This window comes from Pseudorasbora parva, chromosome 21, assembly GCF_024679245.1.
Source record: "Pseudorasbora parva isolate DD20220531a chromosome 21, ASM2467924v1, whole genome shotgun sequence".
Taxonomy (NCBI): domain Eukaryota; kingdom Metazoa; phylum Chordata; class Actinopteri; order Cypriniformes; family Gobionidae; genus Pseudorasbora; species Pseudorasbora parva.
Genome location: NC_090192.1, coordinates 6,391,878 through 6,417,300, shown reverse-complemented (window position 1 = coordinate 6,417,300; position 25,423 = coordinate 6,391,878). Strand labels below are relative to the sequence as shown.

The 25,423-nt window shown below is 38.5% G+C and overlaps 2 protein-coding genes and 1 pseudogene across 3 annotated transcripts; 2 read left to right on the top strand and 1 right to left on the bottom strand.

The window, feature by feature from the left end:
• Positions 1-251: 251 nt before the first annotated feature.
• pde6c (phosphodiesterase 6C, cGMP-specific, cone, alpha prime) lies at positions 252-19,555 on the bottom strand. Of its 2 annotated transcripts, XM_067429255.1 has the most exons (23): positions 19,090-19,555; positions 15,677-16,310; positions 13,412-13,564; positions 10,217-10,306; positions 9,997-10,137; positions 9,840-9,914; positions 9,696-9,760; positions 8,343-8,409; positions 8,007-8,054; positions 7,646-7,795; positions 7,416-7,559; positions 7,270-7,335; positions 7,029-7,175; positions 4,692-4,799; positions 4,504-4,613; positions 4,329-4,416; positions 4,149-4,249; positions 3,954-4,061; positions 3,805-3,868; positions 3,643-3,717; positions 3,465-3,548; positions 3,141-3,294; positions 252-2,877 (listed from the first exon to the last, which is right to left on the bottom strand). In XM_067429255.1, exons 2-23 carry the CDS (start codon positions 16,142-16,144, stop codon positions 2,828-2,830), a joined length of 2,556 nt encoding a protein of 851 aa, XP_067285356.1. In that variant the 5' UTR covers positions 16,145-16,310; positions 19,090-19,555; the 3' UTR covers positions 252-2,827. The 2 variants fall into 2 exon arrangements, with proteins under 2 accessions (XP_067285356.1, XP_067285357.1); XM_067429256.1 differs by lacking the exons at positions 15,677-16,310; positions 19,090-19,555 and adding an exon at positions 13,651-13,680.
• Positions 5,945-6,061, top strand: LOC137056589 (5S ribosomal RNA; annotated as a pseudogene).
• A 2,506-nt stretch (positions 19,556-22,061) lies between the features above and the next one.
• Positions 22,062-23,382, top strand: rbp4 (retinol binding protein 4, plasma). Its single transcript, XM_067429258.1, has 6 exons — positions 22,062-22,085; positions 22,161-22,280; positions 22,358-22,494; positions 22,580-22,686; positions 22,761-22,973; positions 23,141-23,382. The coding sequence occupies exons 2-6, from the start codon at positions 22,179-22,181 to the stop codon at positions 23,158-23,160; spliced, it is 579 nt and encodes a 192-aa protein (XP_067285359.1). The 5' UTR covers positions 22,062-22,085; positions 22,161-22,178; the 3' UTR covers positions 23,161-23,382.
• The last annotated feature ends 2,041 nt before the right edge of the window (positions 23,383-25,423 follow it).

Sequence of the window (25,423 nt, the reverse complement as noted above, 5' to 3'; positions counted from 1 at the left end):
ATATCAATAGAAACATTGTAGGAACCCATAGCAACTTAACTAGCTACTCAGTTTACAATCAGACGATTGAATACAATTGTTTGTATCATCTGACCCAGTAAATGTTGACAGAATGAGTGGTGCTGTTTTCTCTGCGTGTCATTTTTGCCTGGGAATCGCCAACGCATTAGCACCAACCATTGACTTTCTGAAATAGAAAGCCTATTTTATACCTCTCACGTAAAACTCTCAGTGCAAACTCACATGATCACAGTAGACTGACAGACTAAACTGTCCCAGGCCTCAGCTTACCCAACGGTGGCTGCCAGCCAAACAGTCAAGTGGATTCAAAAAAAACCTTTCCTTCAATGCGGTCCATGTCTATTACGCGTAACATATAGACAGACGGCCATGCGATTGTGCTTATCATGCATTTCTGTACTTCCACAAAACGTAAAACGTCAAATGAGGTGCAGTTATAAAAGTCGAACATGAATCATTTTGCTCTATATTTTAAGATGCACTGAAAAGAAAAGTCGTTCTTCTCGGCTGTCAGCCAATTACCTGAGCCTCTTTACCTGGGGATGATCCAGCTTTATTAGATAATCCACTGCATGATAGAAAAGTCATGAGAGCTTCCTGACATGCCCTTTAAGCAACCTGACAGAACTGTGCGGTCACCGAGACCTCAGATAAATAGCAGATGTGGTCAAAGACTACACCAAACTCCAGGAAGCTCTGAATAACGTGTTTATTTGTTCACATGACATCATTTACAGTATCTTATATGTGCGAAGTCTTTAGCAAATAAGAGGACTGGATATCAGTTCCATGTTCGCGCCAGAAATGCAGTACATATTATTATACGCAAGCCTAACAAAGTGTACAAACCATTAACCTGAGATGAGATTTACTCACTTTTGGCCTCTTCCGTCTGATCTGGATTTAAAGGGTTTGACATTTTAAATGCAGTCACTAGTTCCAGTGAAGTTATTTAGACTGCCATGGCCCCTGTTATTGGATTAAAGGCCTTAACTGATTTTTCGAACAAGCGGATGTTGCATAAGAATTTACTACATCTCTTCAGTGGTCATTTTATATAGGCTATATACACTGGTTTGGTCGGTTTGGTTTGGTATTTTTTCCTAAAAGCAGAACGACATCAGGCGATATCAGTGTGCAGCTACCTGTTCGGTTACTAGTTCAAATGTTACCGTTGTCGTCAAATTCTCAAAAGATCAGAAAAAAGAGACTTTGACCAAACGAACTGGGTTAGTGGCTTCTGCCAGAGGGGATATCTAGAGCCTTCAGCAGTCTGCTTTAAATAAGCATGGTATTTAAAGATTAAAACTGCTCCCCCATCAAACTCACTTCAAATCTCCTTATAGGTTTACACATGTTCAAGAACTGACCGTTCCCTTGTCACAGCATATGAAGTACTTTCTTTAAATATTCCCTGACATTTTGTACCTCTTGCTCGTGTCTCCATAGAATACCAATTAAAAGTAATTTAAACGTTTGGTATAAACAAATACCTCTATGTTATCATTTGATATTCTATGTAATACACTCAATGTTATACTTTCAATAATACATTATGGTTGAAAACTATGTGCGATGCTTAGGTATCAATAAATGAATAAAGAACAAACATCAAAGTTCTGGTCATAAATGTTTCTCCACAGCTGGATTGTTCCTGAATACATAATCCCATTGACACACAATTAGACCGTTTCACCTTCTCAGCTTCATCTTCCTTAAAGAACAAAAAAGTAGAAAAGTGTTTGTATCTTTTAAGAATTCAAACGTCCTGTGTCATATCCATCCAAACGCAAATGCAACGAGTGGTTAACGATGTTTAGCATTAGCAGTGCCATCGTCCCTATGAACAATTGTCATTGCAAAACACATTTTACAAAGCACTTGCTAATAAGCCATCGGCCACAACTTCTAAAAGCTCTTATTCAAATGAGATGGTCCTTCAACTCTAAACAAAGAAATTTAAATGCTTTTCGGTAGTTTAAAGGTGAAGTGTGTCATTTTATGGGATGTTTAATATGCGGAAAAGGCTATAAAATAAATTCAACCTAAAAAAAAAGGTGCTATCAAAACAAACAGCCTGGCAACTGTGTTTGTTTTGGGGGCGGGGGTATCTGATTGTTTGACCAATTGCCGATGGGGGAGTGTTTAGGAAACTTGTTTGAAATAATTTTTGTAAATCTTCATTTGGTGGCACAGAAATTACACACTTCACATTAAAATGGTAGTGCATTCATCAAAAGAAGAGAAAAATCGAATTGGGAGCTTCTATGATCATTTTACAGAGAAGAATCTGGAATTATGCTATTTCGATCAATTAGTTACTGTCAAGCAGGTTATTAATATTGATTGCTCTAATTCATAATGCCAGAACTATTATGGACTCCAAGTAAGCTCTGTGAACTACAGCACATTAAACATTTGTACAGAGTTGCGTTTCGGCCACCGTTGTGCGTGGCAAATGTAGTGGTTGCATTTGCATTACTTCCTCCAGCGTAGTTAGATGTTAAAAGGTACAGTCAAGGTGAAATCAATGATTAGGATAAAGCATGAAGTTGTCTATATGGTGAAAATTAGCTGGTGCTCTAGGCTGGCACCCCATCAGAAAGAGAATCTGACAGGTACAGTACTTCAATTTCTGGTGAATGCCTACGTGTTCACTTGGAGAAGGTACGTCCGAGGAAATGAGACAGAAAATGGAGGAAGCTGGTGAAAATGTAGTGATCCTAGGAGCACATTTCCCCTCCCTCTACGTGTTTGCCAGCTGGCCCAGACTTCTCTGTGGCTCTGAATTTCTGGTGGATAAAGTTTAAAATATGGTGCAGGTTTTGGACTTCCCTCCCTCTCCACCATCCTCACCTGCAGCAACAAAGAAAAAAAGAAAAATAGGCTAAGAGAACATTGCTGTAGTTGATGTAACAGGTTATGTCATGTACGTTTTGTCCTCAAGGCTATGATTAGCAACCGATATACACACAGCCTTTCAACCTCAGTCAGAACTGTTGAATTGTGTGCAGATGAAATCAAGGCTAGCTTTACCCCAGCAGACAATTCTTGCCATTTTCTAATCCGGTTTCTCTACTATCCCTGTCTATAAAAGTGGCAGAAACTGTCCTACATACCTTTTTTAGCCTGCTCCTCTTCTAGTCGCTTTCGTTCGTTCTCTAAAGCGTCTACTTTTGCTTGCCAAATATCAGCCAGTTCCTTCCAGTGGACCCTGTTGTTGTTCAGGCCATCAAACATGGGCGTGATCTCTTTGTGGAACCTTGAGAATTCCTGTATGAGAAAAGAGGCCTGTTATTGCAAGCATTCACAAACCCACCAGAAATTGCCGATCGATCATTCCCTGTCAGAAAGCCATTATGGACAGTTGCCCCATTTTCTGCTTGCACGGAAGTCTGTGCAAAAACCAAATTGATTCCAACTTGACAGTTTGATGGATTTACCTTGTACACAAACGAGCACACAAAGTCAATGAAACCACACTGCATCTTCGGGAGTTCATCCGACTTGTTTCTGTCCATCATGGGCTGAGAAGAGATTCAAAAGATATGTATTTTCATTCTGGTGCCATTTTTCTTACAATACAACCAATTGAATAAAACCAAAAACAAAATATCCTACAATGGGTTGTTGATCTAGCACAGTCCTTTCCAGATCTCCCTGCTCCCAGAATTCAGCTGCCACCATGAGAGCCACCTTCAGAAGAAAAAGAAAAGCACCATTAGTTCACAATAACCCATGGGCTGGATAATCCTGACCAAGAATAACCACAGTTGCACATACTTTGCTCTGGACCTCCCATGGCTTGGTAATGGCAGACAAGTCGCAACCGGTCATCATCATTGCCCTGTTTGGAATCAAACGACACGTCTTCAAATGCTCAATTCGACATTTTCTCAATTAGCATGGTTCCAATGAGAAGTGAAGCTTACATAATGATTTCCTTCCTAATGGGGTTGTTGGCCACATAGGCGACCATTTCCTTCTCATCAGTCATTGGTTCGGTGGCATCAACAATCTTCTGGAACATTGTCCTTTTTCTGTGTTGGGGAAGAAAATGTGACCATCATCAGTAAATGTTGAAGAGTGGCTCCACTTGAGGTGAAGAGATGCTCTTGAGCGCTTACTTGAAATACAAGGCCAAGTCAGTCGCAATGATGCAGACATCATGCAAGTGCTGGACTGTCTCAAACTGCCGTTTCTGCAGACTTTGGAAAATATTAACATTCTGGAAAAGAGCAAAATATAACGCTGGTCTGGTTACTGCATTAAACTCTGGAATACTTGTTCTTTGTGTCCCAACAAACCTCTTCTGCCATCAGCGTCTTGCTGTAGTCAAGATGGTGCCTTTCCAAGATGGAGGATCCATGAAGCTTGGCCAGAGGGGATCCGCTCCTACATTGGAAATTGATTATGAGCAAAATGCCTTCCTTGCTTTATTGGAAAATATCAGTAGTAAAAATTACAAATATGCTAAATTACTTTGTCTGGTAGAGATTGTTGGTGCCCCTGTGGTCAATATCGTGACAGAATGCCGCCGCTACCATCGCAAAGGCATCAAGGTCCGTGTAGTATCTTCGCAGCTTTCCGGTCTGTTAGCCAAGCGAATGATATTCAATATTATGTCCTCTTTGGTAAATATCATGATGTGTGTACCAAAAAACACTCACTTGCAGGAGACAGAACATGGTCTGGCCCACATTAAACCCATGCCTCCAATTATGGTAGGTGATGTCTCTGTAGCCCTTTCGTACGGTGTACATCCATCTGGTTAGGACCTGGTGTAATTTAAGTAGAACAAGGTTTCATCCCAAAAGTGAAGGAACATGCCACAAATGATGCACACGTGTTGCCAAACTGTTGCAGTCCTATATGTACGAGGTCCAGATTTTTGCAATGGAATATGTCAAACTTTGTGAATGGTGGACATTTGTTTTCTGTGGAAATCTGCTAAGCTTTCTGTGTTGGTCTGGTTATTGCTAATCGCCTGCCAAATAAACATTGGCTTAAGTAATATGATGAGTGCTAATTGAAAAATCAGCTTTCACACGACTTTTCATTCCATTCACTCGCAAATGAATCCTGAAGACCGGAAATGCAAGCTCATGTGAAGAAGTGTCACATTTCGTAAAATTCAAGTGTGGTGGAACAAAAGAATAATGGTCATGATGTGACTTCTTATCTGAACTGTAACAACACAAACTTTAAATTTGCAGTTTTGCAGGAAAGCGGAATAGAAAGAATGTCTTTTCATTTTGGATTTATTTAGGGCCGGTGTTTGCTATCCACAACTTTCCCGAACTCTGAACTTTGAACCGGTGTTTGCTATAGGCGAGCTAGGCGGTTGCCTAGGGCGACAATTGTGATGGGGTCGCGAGTGCCCTCTAGTGCCGCCCATTACTTCCCATTAAGCATAGAATCGGAACAAGCGAAATACAACATAATGTTTATTAAACATGATCATCATAGGGCGCCCCCTCAGCCACTCGTTTAATTACTTATCAACTATTAGATTTAATTGATGGTGATTATTGATTATTGGTTGAGGCGTTGTCAGGCAAGTGCTCATCCCTTGCGCGTTCATGAAAAATGAGGCGTCTAAACCCCGCGGATGCACAGGGGCGGAAAAAGAGAAAGGAAGAAGATCAAAAGAAAGTCCAGTATAGAGGTAAGTGTTCTTATCTCAGCCAATAAATTGTCAAACAAAATAAATTTACTTTATTGTACATTTATATTGTACAGTATTATCAACTAATCAACTGGACGTTTCATTGCTGTCACTAAGCTATCACTAGCTAGTTTTCTACGTATTACTACGTATTACAAACATAACTTCACTAACAATAATCTAGAATAACCTACATGGATGTAATTTTTTAATATCAAAGTCCAGTACGTTATAAATGCAGATAACGTATCATATGCCAGCAGCCATATCACCCTGTAGCCCAAGACTGGTCTCCCACTGAAGCTAAGCAGGGCTGAGCCTGGTCAGTACCTGGATGGGAGACCAACTGGGAAAACCAGGTAGCTGCTGGTAGAGGTGTTAGTGAGGCCAGCAGGGGGCACTCATCCTGTGGTCTGTGTGGGTCCTAACACCCCAGTATAGTGATGGAGACACTATACTGACAAAGAGCACCGTCCTTCGGATGAGACGTCCTGACTCTCTGTGGTCGTTAAAAATCCCAGGATGTATTTAGTAGGGGTGTAACCCCGGCATCCTGGCCAAATTTGCCCATTGGCCCCTGTCCATCATGGCCTCCTAATAATCCCCATAACCTGATTGGCTTCATCACTCGGTCTCCTCTCCGCCATAAGCTGGTGTGTGGTGAGCGTTCTGGCACAATATGGCTGCCGTCGCATCATCCAGGTGGATGCTGCACATTGGTGGTGGTTGAGGAGTTTCCCCCCTTCAATGTAAAGCGCTTTGAGTGCCTTGAAAAGCGCTATATAAATCGAACACATTATTATTATTATTATTATTATGCTACATGGGCGTCGAAAGCAAATAAAAAGTGGGTCCTCTCTCTGTTTTTGTTTTTTTTACTGGAGTAACGTTAGATGCCATATTATTTCCATTAAACAGAAATGCACTGTCGTTTACTAAACGATTGATTGGGCCAGACAAAATTACGGAAATCCCAGAGTTATTTACTGTCGCTATAGTGTAGGGGTTAAGACCCATGTCATCAAGTTGACGCAAATCGATCATAGGTTCGAATCATTTTTTTTGCCACACTGGCTCTACTTCCTTTTCCCATCACATATCAGATCGGAAAGGCATTTATTTTCAATAAAAATTGAGAAAATATTAGAAAACTAAGTTCAGGGACTCTATCTCGCCTAGGGCAACCAAAGAGCTAGAGCCGGCCCTGGATTTATTATTTGTTAAATGACATGTTGAATTTATGAAGAACATGATCACAACCATTGCAGTGTCCGAAGAAATTCTGTGTGCCCAAAGTCTATTGTGTTAATGTGGAAATGCTTGTAAAGTCCAGTCTCACCTCTGCTGGCACTTTGAACTTCTCCACCACTCCAAGTTCAAAGAAACAGCGAATACCACACTTGATGAGATCAACCTCAGAGAGAGGAAAGTCACTAAAACTAAATTCCAGCAGATCAACATCTTTGGCCACTGGTATGTTGGCTCTCTGTGTGTTAAAACACAAACCGATATATTAAAAATCCAACATGTCAGATGTTCACTATGGATATATTGGTTGAGAGGGGAGTGGGAAGTCATACCAAGAGTTTGTACATTTCTTTCTGATCGCAGTCCTCAGGGATTTGGTCAAACTTCTCCTTTGTGTTCTAACAAGACAACAAATGTTTAGCCAACACAATAAAACAGACTACAGTTTCTTACAACATAAACTCGTACGATGCCTCACCAGAATCTGTTGGACTTCATCTGGAGTGGCTTTGGTCTGGTACATGACCATTTCCTGTGCGATTTCTTTTCTCCACTCCACTCGGTTCAGTTTGTCATACGTGTCACAAACAAGTACAGACCATCCTAAGAACTGCGTTAGGGCCTGAAAAAAAGTCCGAAAAACTGACTTTTAGTGTTGCTGCGCAAGATTCATGGAGCCAAAAGGATGGTGAGCGTCTAAAGACTCACTTCAGTAATTTGTTCATCCTGCTCATCGAATGGCTTGCCATCTTTTCGATTGAAGAAAGTGGCAATACCAACAATTTCTTCTTTTTTGTTGACAATGGGAAGGGACAAGACGTTTTTGATGACGAAACCCAACTCGTCCACAGCTTCTTTCTGAAAAGTTGCAAACAAAAAAAAGTCAAATTGTATCAGTGTGGGGATTGGGGGGAAATAGTCACCTTGCCGATTAACTAATCAATATTAAGACTGTTTTCCAGCTCAGTTTAAATCTATTTTGAAGGTAACAGGTTTGTGTCTATTTAAGGTGTGGATTAGGAATAATATGAGCTCTGAGAGGGATTTATCCTGGGATGGCTTACAGTACCTGGAATGTGAAGTAGTCGTCAGCAGCAACATTCATCATGTTACAAATCTGCAGAACGAGAAATAACAGAAGATTTCCCCCATCAACATAGGCAAGAAGATAGTAAGCAGTCTTGTGAACCCATGTACTATCTCATTTGACTTGAGTTAGGTGGTTATTTAACCTGATTATAAAACAAATTTAGTCTAAGTGATTGCTTAAGGGCACAATGATGAAAAATCAAACCAGCCCTGAGCTCTAGCCATTTTGCCAAGCTAACATTATCAAACATGTTTTTAGGATAATGTACTTTCACAACTACATAGATGATTCACAAGTGAAATGCTTTGGACTTACAAAGCCGTTTTCAGCCACGTAGGTGGGGAGGCCGCTAACAAGTGCCCAATGGTCTGCAGGAGGGGTCCTGAAAGCAGTAACATTCAAATGAGAGAGACTGCAAGCTAGTACATTATATGGGCAAAAGTATGTGGACACCCAAAAACATCACTCATATGTGCCTGCTGAGTATTTCACTTGAAAACTATAGGCATTAATGTCAGTTGGTCCTTCAGAACAGTTTTGACTAGACCACACTTGTTTGGGCCAGATTTATTAACAGCTTGCGCCAGCGCAAACTCTCTTTTGCCGTTAAAAAACTAGCTTCAGGATTTACTAAAGACACACAGTGAAGGGTTATTTTTTGAGTTTTCAGGCTAGACTTTGGCTGTAAGCCTGAAATTAATACCTGAGAATAAAAGAGAGTATTGACTAAAACAAAAGAGAGAAGAAATGCCCGTGTGTCGCGGCTCTTTATTGTGATTACGTTGTGAGAAGCAACAGAGAAAACATTCTCTTTCAAATTAGCCTTTTTTGTCACTATCAAAAAATAAGTTATGAAATACCTGCTAACAGCACTATTTTTAGTATTTTAAAGCAATGTGCATCTCATAAGTGCTACTCTAAAAAAGTAATTAATTACTAGTCACTAATTCCATCTTAAATAGTGTAATTCAATTACTGTACTAATTACTCTCTAAAAAGTAATGCATTACTTATTACAAATTACTGTTTTAGTTCAACAATACAAGGATAGACATGGAACTGCTCTTTAATTCTTTTAAATAAATAATATAAAATTTCATTAATTATTCTTGAACTGACCATTACAAGCTTTTTACATTAAAAGTTCCACTACAAACATACATTTTAACATTAGATGACACATTTTTTATAAATTCCACTACTGTTTTATATAGAATTTCTCTATAGTCTATAAAGTATTTAATGCAAATACATCAAAAATAACTAATTTACAGGAAAAATTAAGAGTAATTCCTTTTCAAGGAAAAAGTAATTAAATTATAGTAATTAATTACTATATGCATTACACCCAACACTGCTCATTTTCTCCCATGTTTATATATATATATATATATATATATATATATATATATATATATATATATATATATACATACACACACACACACACACACATATATACATATATATATATCCCAAATGTGTCTGGTTTGGTTCTGGATTTGTTCTCACAGATATTACTCGATTAGCCAATCTCGTTAGAAAATGGTGTCCAAATAGTTTTGCCCATGTAGTGTATGTGTGGCAGAATACATGACTTGTTGCCTGTGGTTTTTCATAATACAAGTAAATAATTTTCTTTTTATGTATATAAAAAAAGATGCTTACGGTATGACTTTGATCTCTTCTTTGCCTTCTAGCAGATAATCAATGATCTTGTAGAAGACTACTTCCTGTTAGAAGAAACAAAAAGTTATAATAACACTAGACAGCAATACTGATTTGTTTACCGAAGAGAAAGAAATGTGTTACCCTGCCGTCGGGAGTCTTCGGGCCTTTGTACGGTTCCACATCCCCCAATTTAATCGGCCACTCATCATAGAACTCCTAAACAATCAAAGCGAAGTCAAGCATTTTATAAACCACTGATCAATGACCAAATGGAGGATGTTCATCATATGTCACAAACCTTTTCTTTGGTCATGTCCAGGAGGCCGACGGAGTACCTCTCACACTGGAGGTAGGTCCTGACAGTGTACAGGGCCTTGTGAAACTGTCGCTCGATGTCTGTCAACTCTTCAAACACTTTGCTCGCAGACCATAGAAGAACCTGTGGCGGCGCTTCACAGTTAGAATCAAGTCTCAAATCACAGTCAAACATCATTAGGGGATGTAGTCCATAGCATTACCTGGCTTCTTCTAGATTCCACATTATACATGTATGTAGTGTAATGCTGTAGGGCGATGACTGTGGCAAAAGTCATATACTTGGTGAAGAGCTGAAAAACATTCACATTTTTATGGAATAATGCAGTGTTTGTTATACATGATTTATCTGTGCACATCATTATTGTATATAAATTCATGTGCCCTCATAATCTTTAATCAAAAAAACTTCCCCTCACTCTTGCAGTGGTGTTTCTTCTCTTCTCTGATAACGTGTTTACTGGCACGAGGGCGGGGCAACCTGTCACTCACATGAGATCGACCAATAGCAAACCACAACCATCCAATCAATTCCCCATGGACAAAATCAAGTCCCACCCGACCCTACCCTATTATCTAATAAAAAGGTCATTTGGATGCCCATTGTCAGTTAGCAAAGATTTATGAAGCAATGCTCATACATTAGTCACACACTTCAAAAGCTTTCTTTTATAAATACGAGCAAAATCTGAACCCTTTTCTTGGATTTCTATCCACCTTTTTCCTACGGCCCATGACAATGTGTAAAACCATTAGCAAATTACTTACAGCAACCCTTGTACTAATTACCAAACATTAAATCCATTTAATGTGCGTCTTTTCATCTGCAAGATGTTTTTTTCATAGTGTTTGCTCATCTGCAATACGTCTAAGAAATTTCCTGTCAGATGTTAATTAGACATTTAGAAAACGTCTTTAAGATGTTTCTGATTTAGAATGTATGTAAAACTGACTTTTTAAAGATCATTATCAGATGTTTATACACAGCAAATGTTTTTTTAGATCTTTAGCAGACATCTTGGAGATGTACATGTGCAAAGCTTGATTATTCCTGCATTAAAGCAGCACTAGGTAACTTTTTAACCTTCATAATATATTTTTTAAGACTGTTGTGATGATAAATCGACTTACAATAGGTTGAATGACATGTCTGCCATAGCCTGATGGGGTCTGTATCGTTTTTAATCATACTTTTAAACTTCGGGTTTCGGGTAGTAACCCGAGAAAAAAAAAGAACTACAAAATTCGACTGCTTTACGGCATATACGTCACTTCCACCAACACCCACACTTCCTTACATTCGGACGTGCGAGCCCAACTTTGTTCGTCGGATAATATAGTCATGTCCGAAGCAGCACAGACAAATAAGAAAGAAAAGGTTTTGTTGGAGGAAAGCAATAAGAGGAAACGAAAAAGTGATGGGATTAAATGCAGGACGAGGATCAACATGTGACCAGCGTTTGCTCGTCGGCGTGAGCTGGAGGAGGCGTGCCCGACCGATGCTGTCCTGCTTGTTACGGTGAGCTACCACTCAAACATTGAACTGAAGTATCATATAGATTCTGTAAAACGGTAACCAATAGACTACTATAATGACGCTGGCTTGTAAACGTGAGCATCGTGATTATTTTGGCGTTTGAAAAAAACAAAACCCATGAAATTATATTCATATGACATGCTGAAACATATGCCACTGACTGTAACGTTACCTGGGATGAAGACATTTTACACGCGACGCCAGAAGAACTCTGAACTCCTCTTGCAGTGTTCAACGACCCGCGGCGCCACTTTTATGAAGTTATTTGGCCCGCACCGCACCACTGTATATATTTTTACAACCCGCCGCGCACCCGCGACCATTAAATAGGCTTACGGGGTCCGCGGGTTATGAGACGACCCACGCATCACTAGTTCAGGGTTGTCATGTCAACAAATGCACGCGCGATAGCATCCCCTGTTTTAGGAGGACAGCTCTTACGACAGTAGTTGAGGAAATTATTTTTTCCAAACTGTAGGGGGACTCCGAGAGCAAAAGTAGCCAAGTGCGGCTTTAATATTACGGACGAAAAAACTGGATCACTTGAAAATTGAGATATTTCAAGTGATTTCTGTCATTTTTACAGACAAAACAAATCTGGGAAGTATGGAAGCTTGTTACCACCACAAAGTAAAACAATTTAAAAGATAATTGTGACTTTTTATCTCACAATTTTTCAACAAAATCTCAACAAACTTTTTTTCTCTGACTTCATAACTTGCCATTCCTTTTTCCCCCTTGCAGTTCTGACTGTATAAGTCACAACTGCGACTTTATATCACGCTATTCTGACTTTATAACTTGCAATTGTGAGTTTGTATCGTAAAAGAGTGAAATTCTGTCTTTATATCTCACAACTCTTACTTCTTTTCTTAGAATTGTGAGATATAAACTCACAATTGCGAGTTATAAAGTCCAATTCTGATGGAAAAACGTTTATATCTCACAATACTGACTTAATATCTTGCAATTCTGTGTTATAAAGTCAGAATTGCGAGATGTAAACTCACATTAGAGATGTATGAAGCAATGCTCATATTAGTCACACACTTCAAAAGCTTTCTTTTTCAGGCAGATGCTTTAAAACCTAGGCTAATTGTCTCTTTTCACTTCTAATCGCTATTAGAAGTGTTTACATAATGTTTCTAAAACAATATTAATTGTCCATCAGAATGACAGGAATCACTTGAATATTGTCACTCAATGTTCCAGTTAATGAACATTTTTAAGGCAAAATTGTGAGATAAAATAACAATTACATTTTTATATTTTATAAAACAAGTTCAATAGCAACGAGATGTGTGTGAGAGGATTTGGTAAGAAAAACAAAAGATGCTTAGAGCATTATAGTGAATTAATCATGGGATCTATTGTAAAGGTCTTTTTTTTCATATTGTACTGCGGAATACAAAGAGAAAGAAAAATAATCAGGAGACAGAGAATGCAGCCACTAAAAAACAACAACTTTGTTATACCCATGTCACGTTAAAATACCTTTGACATTTGAAAATAGAACATGTAGGAAATTTGACACATTAGCTCATGATTCAGTCAAACTGAGATTATTTGTAGCGCAACTTTATGATGTAAAATTATTTGTTTTGTTGAGTGCATTCCATAATCTAAAACGAAGTAGGTTAGTTAGGGTGAATGTGGATCTAAATGACTAGATTTCGCAAAATTTGGCCGCACCTGAAAACATAGCGAGCAGTCTGGTCATGCAGATTCAGCACACATTCTGAGGTCAGTATCATCACATCTAATGAGTTCTGCTTCACAGTTGAATAAATGCCAGTTGTGAAAAGTAGTTTAAAGATTTTTACATTGATGTCATATTTCATATAGGCCTAGCTATACTCACGTCTTCGTCTGCTTTGGAGAATTCACTTCCTCCAACTTTATTTATTGCCATAACCACACCGAGGACGTCTTTCCCGCTCATGAGAGGTGAAGTCAGCATGTTTTTAGTCGCATATCCTGTCTGCTTGTCCACAAAGTCACTGAATTTGGGATGCTAAGGAGGAAAGTGGTATTCGTTAGAGTCAATGCAGCTGTTTCATTACAATTTGTTTAAATATAGATTGGTTAAAAACTACTTACTACGAAATATTAATCACTCCGCCATTTTAGATAGTACGGCATTCATATGAATACCCATATTTAGAGTTAAACATGATTTAAATATTTACTCCACAGAACTAAATCATTAGCTGTCCCAGGGTATCATTTGGTTACATTTTAAAAGACAAAATAAATGCATTTCGAATAATAATTATTTTTAAACCAGTTGTTGCATTGCTGAATACAGACATTTTGATTAACAGCAACAAGTATCTCTTTTAATAAGGCATTTAAGAAGTGGCGCTTGTCACCGAGACTAATTCTGCCTAAATTTACACTTCTCTGTTATGTAGCCTAATGAAGGTTAATGCACTTAACCCCGTCTTGAACACTTAAGCTGAGGTTACACCAGTGTGCCATGATTAAACACTGTGCTACAGCCTATAGCTTCTAAAAATATATTTATGTTAATTTTTATCTTACTATTATTAACATAATACACAAGATCATGCTGGATGATGTCAAATGTATAATGTCACTTAGTGAAATAGCTACTGCTACCTTAAAGCATTCACTTTCCCATTTTCCTTTTACAAATTATGAATCTTTCTGAATTATGAATTAGCTAAGTGAAAGTGACATGAAGGTCAAATGTGGTAACCCATAATCAGAATTTGTCCTCTGCGTTTAACCCACCCAATCTGGTGCACATATTTGTGTGTAGTGAACAGCCAGTTTTGCTGTTGTGATTGGGGGTTTGGTGCCTTGCTCAGTCATTTCCTGCTGTTATTGAGAACCAAACCCTCAAATTTTAGGTTACAAGCCTGAAACCATTAGGTCAAAACTGCACCATTATAAGTGAATAAGTGAAAATAAGAAAATAAGCTGCTTTTCTGCAGGGGGTTGACTGACCTCAATGACCATGAAAGTGTAATCCTTTGTCAAACTAAAGGTCGACGCTCAGGTGACAGACTCACCTAAGAAGTTGTTTTGCCTAACATGCAGTCTTTTTATAAACGAATGTGTGTAAAGCATATTAAAGCTTTATAAAGAGCGAAATCTCAGTTGTGATGGATCTCTTTCTCCCTGAACTAAAAATGACTTACACTGCTGTAATGCCATATTAATATAATAATTATAATAATATTCTATAATAATAATTATAATAACATTATAATAATATTCAGACTACAATGAAATCAATATTATTTAGATGTTACCACATGAATAACATTGTGGGTTATCTGCATACATTTCCATCTGTTAGGAATATAAAAACACTGCTTAATGGCCTTTAAAAAAAATCTTCAATTTTGTACACAATTTAGGCTACATATTGTTGAAAAGAAATGCTAAATGGTTTACAGGAAATTACTGTGGATGGACATAAAAAGGCTTTTATGCAAAACAAAATAGTTTGATTATGGGCAATATTTTACGCACAAAGTTGCTACAAGATTTGTGACATTTTTTAAATTATCGGAAATTTTGAAAAAAAAAGCTGATAAAAAGTACCAGTAAATATTAACCCAAATAACAAAACATTTATGAGTTATGAAAATGTTATTTCTAAATTGTCTCTGAATGTTCAAAACGTCCAGTAAAAACAAAAACAAAAAACTTTTTTTTTGTGGGTTATTTAGACTTTTGCAAACATTATAGGAACGTACTTTTTAATGTTCTCTGAACATTAAAAAAAAAAAAAAAAAAAAAAAGGCAGTCAAATAAAATAAAAAAAACATTAGATAAGAGTCCAAATAAAACATTTCATAAACATGAACATAATTAAAGACATCATAACTGTGAGAGAACCTTGCCAGACCGTTCCGTTAGCCAGGATCACCTTAATTTTTATTTATTTTATATGAAATTAATTTGTTATAATTTAGCTTTTATGTTTTAGTTGTTTTTATTCAAAAAAATAAAATAATATATAACATAAAAAATCTTATGCTGCTTGGATTTATTGTTTTTGGGCACATTTGTTTATTTGCAGAGTTTAATAAAGGTTTTTTTTTCAAGAATAACTAAGGGGAGCTATGAAAGACAGCTTTACGTTACTCACCTTTTTGACATCGGGAACATTTGCTGGTTTTTTGCTGGTTGCTATTTGGCCAACTATGCCAATGTCAGTAGGGAACACAATTTCAGACTGAGGGTTGACCAGGTTGGCCTCGTATTTGGAGGTCGGGGTGACATCGAAAAGACATGTAGCGAGCTCAGGAATGCCGTTTCTCGCTCGGTGTATGAAGTAGCTGCAGCGGTCAGCGTTCACCAGCATACATATCCTCTGCAGGATCTTGTGCATGGCCTTTTCCATAACGGTCTGCGAATGCATTTCTTTGATCATGTCAAAGATGATGCTGGCCTCCTGGATTTGGCTGACATCCTTGAACGAGGTCGGATCTTTGATGTCAAGATTCTCTGCAAAAGCAGCGGCGAGGGCCTCGCATCGGATCTTCTTGTCAAAATACTCTTTGGCGAACTGTGGGTTATTCTCCAAGTACTTTTCCACACTATCCTTGTCTGCCATTTTGAAGTGCGCTTCTCTGCTCGTCCGCTCACAGATTCATTACTTGTGGGATGTCAGGATGAAAAGTGAAGCTTCTCAGTGGCCTCCTTCAGACAGGTGCATCCTCCAGTGCAGAGATCAGTGCTGGTCTCCTCCGACAGGCTGCCAGAGAATAGTGGCTTACAGGCTGAAGGGATCAAAGCGGCCGCTAATTAAAGTGACGTCATGACATTAAACCCCTAAGCTTTCTTAACCTGCAAATCCCCACCCTGATCATTTTATGTTAGACAATCCAGTCAGAGCCAAACGCCCGTTTTCTCCCGTGGAGAAAGTGTCAGCACATGACATAATATTTGTCACATCAGTCTGTCGATTAGACTGATGGTGCTTCTGATCTAATACATCATCATCATCATCATCATCATCATCACCAGCGATTGTGTGTGTATTGGGTCCAGTATGTGCACAGGGATAGAAGTTGCATGCTTTAAACATGCTTAGATCTTCAAATGAGTGCTAAAATAATACGTTTGAGGAAAAATGTTTCACCAAATGGGTAGTTGATTTAAAATTTCAAGTACTGCATTTAAAACATTTTATTCAACATTTTATTTTATTTTATGTGTATATACACCAATCAAGTGAAGTGTTTAACACTGATTATCTCTTCATCACGGTTAGTGGGTGGGATATATCAGGCAGCAAGTGAACATTTTGTCCTCAAAGTTAGAAGCAGGAAAAAAGGGGCAAGCGTAAGGATTTGAGCAAGTTTGACAAAGGCCAAATTGTGATGGCTGGACGACAGAGCATCTCCAAAACTGCAGCTCTTGTGGGGTGTTCCCGGTCTGCAGTGGTCAGTATCTATCAAAAGTGCTCCAAGGAAGGAACAGTGGTGAATTGGTGACAGGGTCATGGGCGGCCAAGGCTCACTGATGCACGTGGAGAGCGAAAGCTGGCCCGTGTGGTCCGACCAAACAGACGAGCTACTGGAGCTCAAATTGCTCATTAATGCTGACCCCTGTTCACCGCCGCAAGCGCCAACAGTGGGCATGTGAGCAACACAACTGGACCATGGAGCAATGGAAGAAGGTGCCCTGGTCTGATGAATCATGTTTTCTTTTATATCACTTGAATGGCCAAATACATGTGCGTCGCTTACCTGGGGAACACATGGCACCATGATGCACTATGAAAAGAAATTTGCTGCTCAATATATCACAAACTACAGGCCAAAAGAGAAATCACAGGACAGTCCCTTAAATATGTTTATAACACTTAAATGCTTAAAATCATGATATTGAAAACAAAGTTAACAAATGATACATCAACCACATTCTTTTAAGCACTGTCCTTCTTAAACCTAGCTCACAAGCTCTCCAAGTAAGAAGATAAATTCTCTCTGACCGATCTGTCAGTCACATAAAGGGATCAGTCTCCTTTTTCTTTATATGAAAGAAGTGTCAGGTAGCAGGCATACGGTATAAAAAAAAAAAAAAGCCTTGCATCATATGTACCTGGCTTTGTAAATCCAGGATTAAGTAAAAGTGATTATCAGGATATCCTCTCTTGAAGGGAGAGAGCTCGGCTTGGCACGTTTAAGTTCACAGTGAGGAGCCGACAGACACAGCAATGCTAAATTTACCACACTCACCATTCATTTAATTGGATGTTAATGGATAGAAAATCACACATGCAATGTTTTAAATAGCCAGCTGTGTATATATGGTCTGATACAACTGCAAACCACAACAAACAAGTTATTGAGGGATCTTGGCTTGGATCAGAGCAGTGATGCACGGAGAAGAACTTGTTTTGAGATATCAGGCCTCAGGCTAATGGGAAAGTCTTGAATTGTTGACCCTGATATATTCAAGATAACGTCAGCAGTCCATCAGCGTCACCTTTGAGCTGGAACACAGTTGTCTGACGTTTGCCCCCTCATTCCCAAACAAACATCCAAAAAGATTCACCATTTGTGTGTCAAGGATTGTCTGCGGGACATCATTAGCCTACAAAAATCTAGACCTAATGAGTTGAGATTAGGATTAGTAAGCTTGATATCAGATCTGGTTTACTTAATTTGTATTAGTAATGTTGCCAATAAGGCATTGGAAGATTTAACAGTATTTCTTTGTATGCAAATTGTCCACACAAATCAGTTTCTCAGTTATTAGTTTCCATTATAGAAGTAACAGATAATGAACAGTTAGCCAGTCTCCTGCTTTTTTACATAGTTGCTTACTAAAATAAATGGCATGTTAAATTGATTTAAATGATTTAATTGTGTTCACAACAATGTCATAAAACAGACATGAAAGTCACAAACTGACAAATCAGAATCCAGTATTCCAGTGAGCAGTGTAATAATATTAAGTCATATTTAGTCATTTTTTACCATAACATTCAGAAGTTTGAGGTCGGAATTATTAACGATTTTGAAAGATTTAGCTCTTTTGCTCACTAAGTCTGCATTTATTAAAAAAATACAGTAAAATCTTAATATTGTGAAATATTATCATTTAAAATTGTAATATATAATTTAAAAAAATATTCCTATGATCAAAGCTAATATGCTAATTAGCTCCTCACATTACTTATTATTATCAATGTTCAAAAGTTGTGCAGCTGTGCTGCTAAAACATTATAAATGTCATTGCTGAATAAAAATATAAATTTGGTTACCTCAAACTTTTAAACAGTATTGCAGGTCATTGTTACATATGTTTTGCTGCCATATGTCCCATCTATTAAAAAGAGGTTTTGTAACAAGTTATAAAAGTTACCTTTTTTCAAGGTTTTTTCCAGGAATTTAGGTCATTTCGAACACAGCTACATAACTTATGTCAATGATGATGTTATGAAATACTCTTATGCACAATTCACAGTTATCAAACAAGGAAAAGACAAAATTTTCATCATTTCAAATTAATCATAACCCATCCTAGAACAGAAGCTAAAACACTCACCAGCCACTTTAGGTGCTTCTTCATAGTACCGTTTTGGACTGCCTTTTGCCTTCAAAACTGCATGGTGTGATTCAAGAAGATGCTGGAAGCATTCCTCAGAGATTTTGTCCATATGGACATGATCACACATCACAGAATTGCTAAAGAGTTGTCGGCTGCACATCCATGATGCAAATCTCCCGTTTTACCACGTCCCAAAAATGCTCTAGAAGATTGAGATCTGGTGACTGGAGGCCGTTTGAGTATGGCAAACTCACTGACATGTTCAAGAAACCAGTTTGAGATAATTTGAGCTTTGTGATGGTGTTATTCTGCTGAAAGAGGCCATCAGAAGATGGGTACACTGTGGTCATAAAGAGATGGGAATGTTCTGACTGTGGCATTAAAACATTAAAACTGTGGCATCTGCTCAGTTGGCAGAGAAGAGCTCAATAAGACCTTGGTTGTAACAAGTGCTTTGAGTTACTGTTGCCTTTCTATCAGCTGAACCAGTCTGGCCATTCTCCTCTGACCTCTGGCGTCAAGGCATCTGGATATTTCACTGGATATTTTCTCTTTTTAGGACGCTTCTCTGTAAACACTAGATATGGTTGCATGTGAAAATCCCAGTAGATCAGCAGTTTCTGAAATACTCAGACCAGCCCGTCTGGCACCATCAACCGTATCACATTCAAAGCCACTGGAATCACTTTACTTCCCCATTCTGATGCTCAGTTTGTAGTTAGGTTTGAACATGGCTACATACCTAAATGCAATGAGATGCTGCAATATGATTGGCTGATATTTGTGTTAATCAACAGAACAGGTGTACCTAATTCAGTGGCCAGTGAGTGAATATATTGACATCTTGGTAACACTTATTTAAAGGTGCAATTCTCACTATTAACTAGTTCCTTATTAACTTGTATATTACTAGTATATTGGCTGTTTATGACTCTTAAAGCACCTATTAATGCCTTATTCTGACCTTAATCCTACCCAATACTTTAATTCAATTTTCAAGTGCCTTAAATTCTACAAAACTACCTTACTATTAAAGTAATAAATAGTATATATATAAAAATATAAATATAAAAAATGTCATAGTAAATACTGAATATTCCCCATACTAAAGTGTTACTAACAGATTTAACTTTTGTTCAAATATTACTAAAATAGTTGTTTAAGATTTAAGCATATTGCATAGTTGTGTTTGGAGTGAATAGTTTTATTTGTTATAATAACGTCAAATTGTGCGGAAATAATTTTTTAGCCAGGCTATAATACACAGAAATTATGAATACATGCAGAAACAAGAGAGAACCAATTAAATATTATTACCTGAATCAATGTGTTTTTCCCCCTCAGATATTACGTTTTTTCCCAAAAAAATTTAGTCTGCTCTGTATTTTTTACTGCACAAGAGGTGTGATCATTATTCAAATGACTCTGTACACAATTGGATAGTCCCTCAACCAATCAGAACACAAGAGGTATGATCAACAGACAAAGACCCATCGCTTCTCTATCCGTCATCACGTTCAACCCGCCCATAGCGCACCAGGTGGATAAGCCAGACTGCGATTGGTTCCCGCAAAAGTGTAACAGAAGCAGTAGAAATGAATGTACAGAGATGCAGAGCGAAATCAAATCGCCGGCAGATCGGGCTTGGTTTACCCAGTCTATGGGAGCCTAAGATTTGAAGCCCAAAAAAGTACATCCATCCATCATAAAAGTAATCCACACGGCTCGAATAGATGTGTCTGAGTAAGAAAAATATTAAACTTAAACGTATTTATTATTTAAAAAATATTAAACTTATTTAAAACTTTATAATGTAACATATAGCTTCCGGCAGACCACCTTTCTGTATTGAACTTAATTATATGAACTTTAAAGCTACACTGTGTGATATTTTCCCCCATCTAGCGGTGTAAAGGTATATGACCATCCAGTGAATAATAGTTTCTATTCCTCTCAATTTTAAATTTTGTTTTAACTCCTACGGTGGCCGATTTACTCCAAGATTAACATGGCTTCCACTTCGACCTCATCCATGAGTGCCATCGAGTGTTAAACCGTGAAAGGCGAAGCCTGAATTTACGGATATCCCTCTTTGGCTAATGTACTTTCAAGATGGAGGAGCAACATGCCGACCAGCATGCGAACCCCTCACCCGTATGTATTTTCAATGGCATATTATAAACTTACCAGAATACTTTATTACTTGAAAGAAGTAAATCTACATTAATGAGCACATATTTTTGAAAGAACTAAGTGTTTTTAGCTAAGAATAAGCTAAAAAAAAAAGTTACACAGTGTAGCTTTAAATACAAATATTCCCTTCAGGACATCACACTCACACACTCACACACTCACTCACTCACACACACACACTCTCTCTCTCACACACACACACACACACACACAGTTGGGAAACTGAACAAAGGAGCTCATGAACGAATCAGAATACAAACAGAACGTCCAAACACAAACAGACATGTGACAGTTTGGTTCATTTTAAAGGCCAAAAAAGTTCAAAGGTAAGAATCAAAACCTGGAACAGAAACAGAGTTTACATACATGAGCTGGCATTTGCCAAGTGGTTTGGTTACTTTTACAAACCTGTACACCTGAAAGAAAATGTTCTATGCACAAAAAAAAACAAATGTTCCCTATTAAACGGGTTTCTGGGAACAAAATCACCAACATCATTTAGAAATGCACACAAGATGGCATGTGCTAAAGAATTCCATATGTTTATTTTAGCTTCAGCTCATGATCTGACTTGCACAATCCAGCTGCAACCTGAGGAAAAACACACTCGGGGAGCAGAGGTTAACTTTACCGCAATCCACACGGAGACCTGAAATGTTATGTTATGTAAAATGCTTTGTCCAATGACAGGGATGGTGGAGACCCGTTGGGTGGGGCTATGAATATAGGGTCCCAGAGTCTTAGCCCTATATAAATGCAGCTGCAGCAGTGCAAGAGTAACTTCAGATACTGCGATCAAGGTACGATTCGTTTGACGGACGGCTAAGCGAAGCATTTGTTGGTGTTTTCCTAACTCTTCTACTCATTATTCACAGCTCGAGCACAGAAGCACCATGCTCCGGTTCTGTATAGCTGTGTGCGTCCTGGCCACGTGCTGGGCTCAGGACTGTCTGGTGAGCAACATAACCGTCAAACAGGACTTTGACAAGACAAGGGTAAGTTGGACAGTATTTTCCTCCAATCCACTTGTTTTTGAGCTTTTGTTCCTCATGCTTTTCCACTGACCTTGCAGTTTGTAGGAACATGGTATGCGGTAGCCAAGAAAGACCCCATTGGTCTTTTCCTTCTTGATAATATTGTTGTCACTTACAAACTGGAGGAAGATGGAAGCATGACAGCCGCCGCTATCGGCAGAGTCATCCTTCTCAAGTGAGTCTAAATGGGATTTTATAGTGATGTCGTGCACTTATGCAATAAATATGATTTAATCCTCCTATGTTGTTTTACTTTTCAGCAACTGGGAGCTTTGCGCCAACATGTTTGGCACGTTTGAAGAGACAGAAGACCCAGCCAAGACCAAGCTGAAATACTGGGGAGCTGCTGCATATCTCCAGTCTGGATGTAAGTGTAGGTTTATCATTTGCAAATCACACGTTAGGTCATCTGCTCATGACCCGTTTGTGACCGTTTCACAGATGACGACCACTGGATCGTTGACACCGACTATGATAACTACGCCATCCACTACTCCTGCAGAGAGCTCGATGTAGACGGAACCTGCCTGGATGGTTATTCCTTCATATTCTCCAGACATCCTGACGGCCTCAGGCCTGAAGACCAGCAGATTGTGACAGAAAAGAAACAGGAGATCTGCTTCCTGGGCAAATACAGACGCGTTGCACACACTGGTAAGATGGTTAAGCCTCATCAATTATTATTAGGGGTTATTGGGACACTTTTTGTCATTGAGATTAACCTGAATTCACCCATACGTGTATGCACTCATGATCAGTCGTTGTTCGGTATGCAGAATATCTAAACGCGCTCATGTGTTTTTGCTTTTTTAATTGTGCAGGTTTCTGTCCCACTGCCTGAGTGACCACTGCACAAAAGAGCTTCTGAGGATGTAATCTGTCTTATAAGTTTTATATTTCCGTCTGATATGTAAATACCAAAAAATAAACATATTACTTAATAAAAGAGAATGCATAATTTTGAAAAAAGCCAAAGTGAAAATGTGTAGTAATCATTTTTAATGCACAATTATTGCATGTTGTAACTTGTTTTTTTTTCCAAATAAACTTGAAAAAAACCCAAGTATGAATTAATTATTGAATTCAATGATCGATCTAGTAAACCTGCTATCACCAAAGTGTTATCTAAGGTTCTTTCGAACTCGTGAACCAGCAATACAAACAGCACTCTGGTAAATCAATGCTTTTTGCTGACAAAATGTTGTGTACCAAATAAAATGTTGTGCAACCTGGACCATGATACAGAGCGGCAGGTGTCAGCACACATTACATGTATGAAGAAATACATCAGAAAATGTAATCAAGTTGTATATTTCGAGCTGATATGTAAAGTATAAGTTTTGGCACTCCAGTCATACATCCGATTCATTTTCCTCAGTGTTCTTTGAAACACTTTATAACATATTTATACTTTATAACAAATGTATAATATATACATTCTATACGTTTATGTAACGTTATCAATACAATATTTATAAACATCTGTTAAAAGTTATATCAAGATATTAGACTATAAAATAAAATAGTTATACACAAGTTATACACACACAATCTGGGCATCTCTGAAAGGTACTGGAGGGAGTCAGTGGACCTACAGTGGGTACAGAAAGTATTCAGACCCTCTTACATTTTTCACTCTTTGTTATATTGCAGCCATTTGCTCAAATCATAAAAACACAGAATTGTTGACATTTTTACAGATGAATTAAAAAAGAACTGAAATATCACATGGTCCAGACCCAGTGTTCAGACCCTTTGCTGGTGACACTCATATATTTAACTCAGGTGCTGTCCATTTCTTCTGATCATCCTTGAGATGGTTCTACACCTTCATTTGAGTCCAGCTGTGTTTGATTACACTGACTGGGCTTGATTAGGAAAGCCACACACCTGTCTATATAAGACCTTACAGCTCACAGTGCATGTCAGAGCAAATGAGAATCATGAGGTCAAAGGAACTGCCTGAAGAGCTCAGAGACAGAATTCTGGCAAGAAACAGATCTGGCCAAGATTACAAAAATATTTCTGCTGCACTTAAGGATCCTAAGAGCACAGTGGCCTCCATAATCCTTAATTGGAAGTTTGGGATGACCAGAACCCTTCCTAGAGCTGGCCGTCCGGCCAAACTGAGTTGTCGGGGGAGAAGAGCCTTGGTGAGAGAGGTAACGAAGAACCCAAAGATCACTGTGGCTGAGCTCCAGAGAAGCAGTCGGGAGATGGGAGACAGTTGTAGAAAGTCAACCATCACTGCAGCCCTTCACCAGTCCGGGCTTTATGACAGAGTGGCCCAACGGAAGCCTCTCCTCAGTGCAAGACACATGAAAGTTTGCAAAAAACACCCAAAGGACTACAAAATATCGAGAAACGAGATTCTCTGGTCTGATGAGACCAAGATAGAACTTTTTGGCCTTAATTCTAAGCGGTATGTGTGGAGAAAACCAGGCACTGCTCATCACCAGTCTAATACAGTCCCAATAGTGATCATGCTGTGGGGTTGTTTTTCAGCTGCAGGGACAGGACGACTGGTTGCAATCGAGGGAAAGATGAATGCGGCCAAGTACAGAGATATCCTGGACGGAAACCTTTTCCATGAGTGCTCAAGACCTCAGACTGACAATGAGAAACCTTCCAACAAGACAATGACCCTAAGCACACAGCTAAAATAATGAAGGAGAAGCCAACAATTCCACGACTGTTCCTGAATGACCCAGCCAGAGCCCTGACATAAACCCAATTGAGCATCTCTGGAGACCTGAAAATGGCGGTCCACCAATGTTTACCATCCGACCTGACAGAACTGGAGAGGATCTGCAAGGAGGAATGGCAGAGGATCCCCAAATCCAGGTGTAAAAAACGTGTTGCATCTTTTCCAAAGACTCATGGCTGTATGAGATCAAAAGGCTGCTTCTACTAAATACTGAGCAAAGGGTCTGAATACTTAGGACCATGTCATATTTCAGTTTTTCTTTTTTAATAAATCTAAAATTTAAATATCAACAATAAATACATTTAGATGTAAAGGGTGTGTGTACATTAATGAGAAAATTTTTTACTTAAATGATTTTAGCAAATGGCTGCAACATAAGAAAGAGTGAAAAAATTAA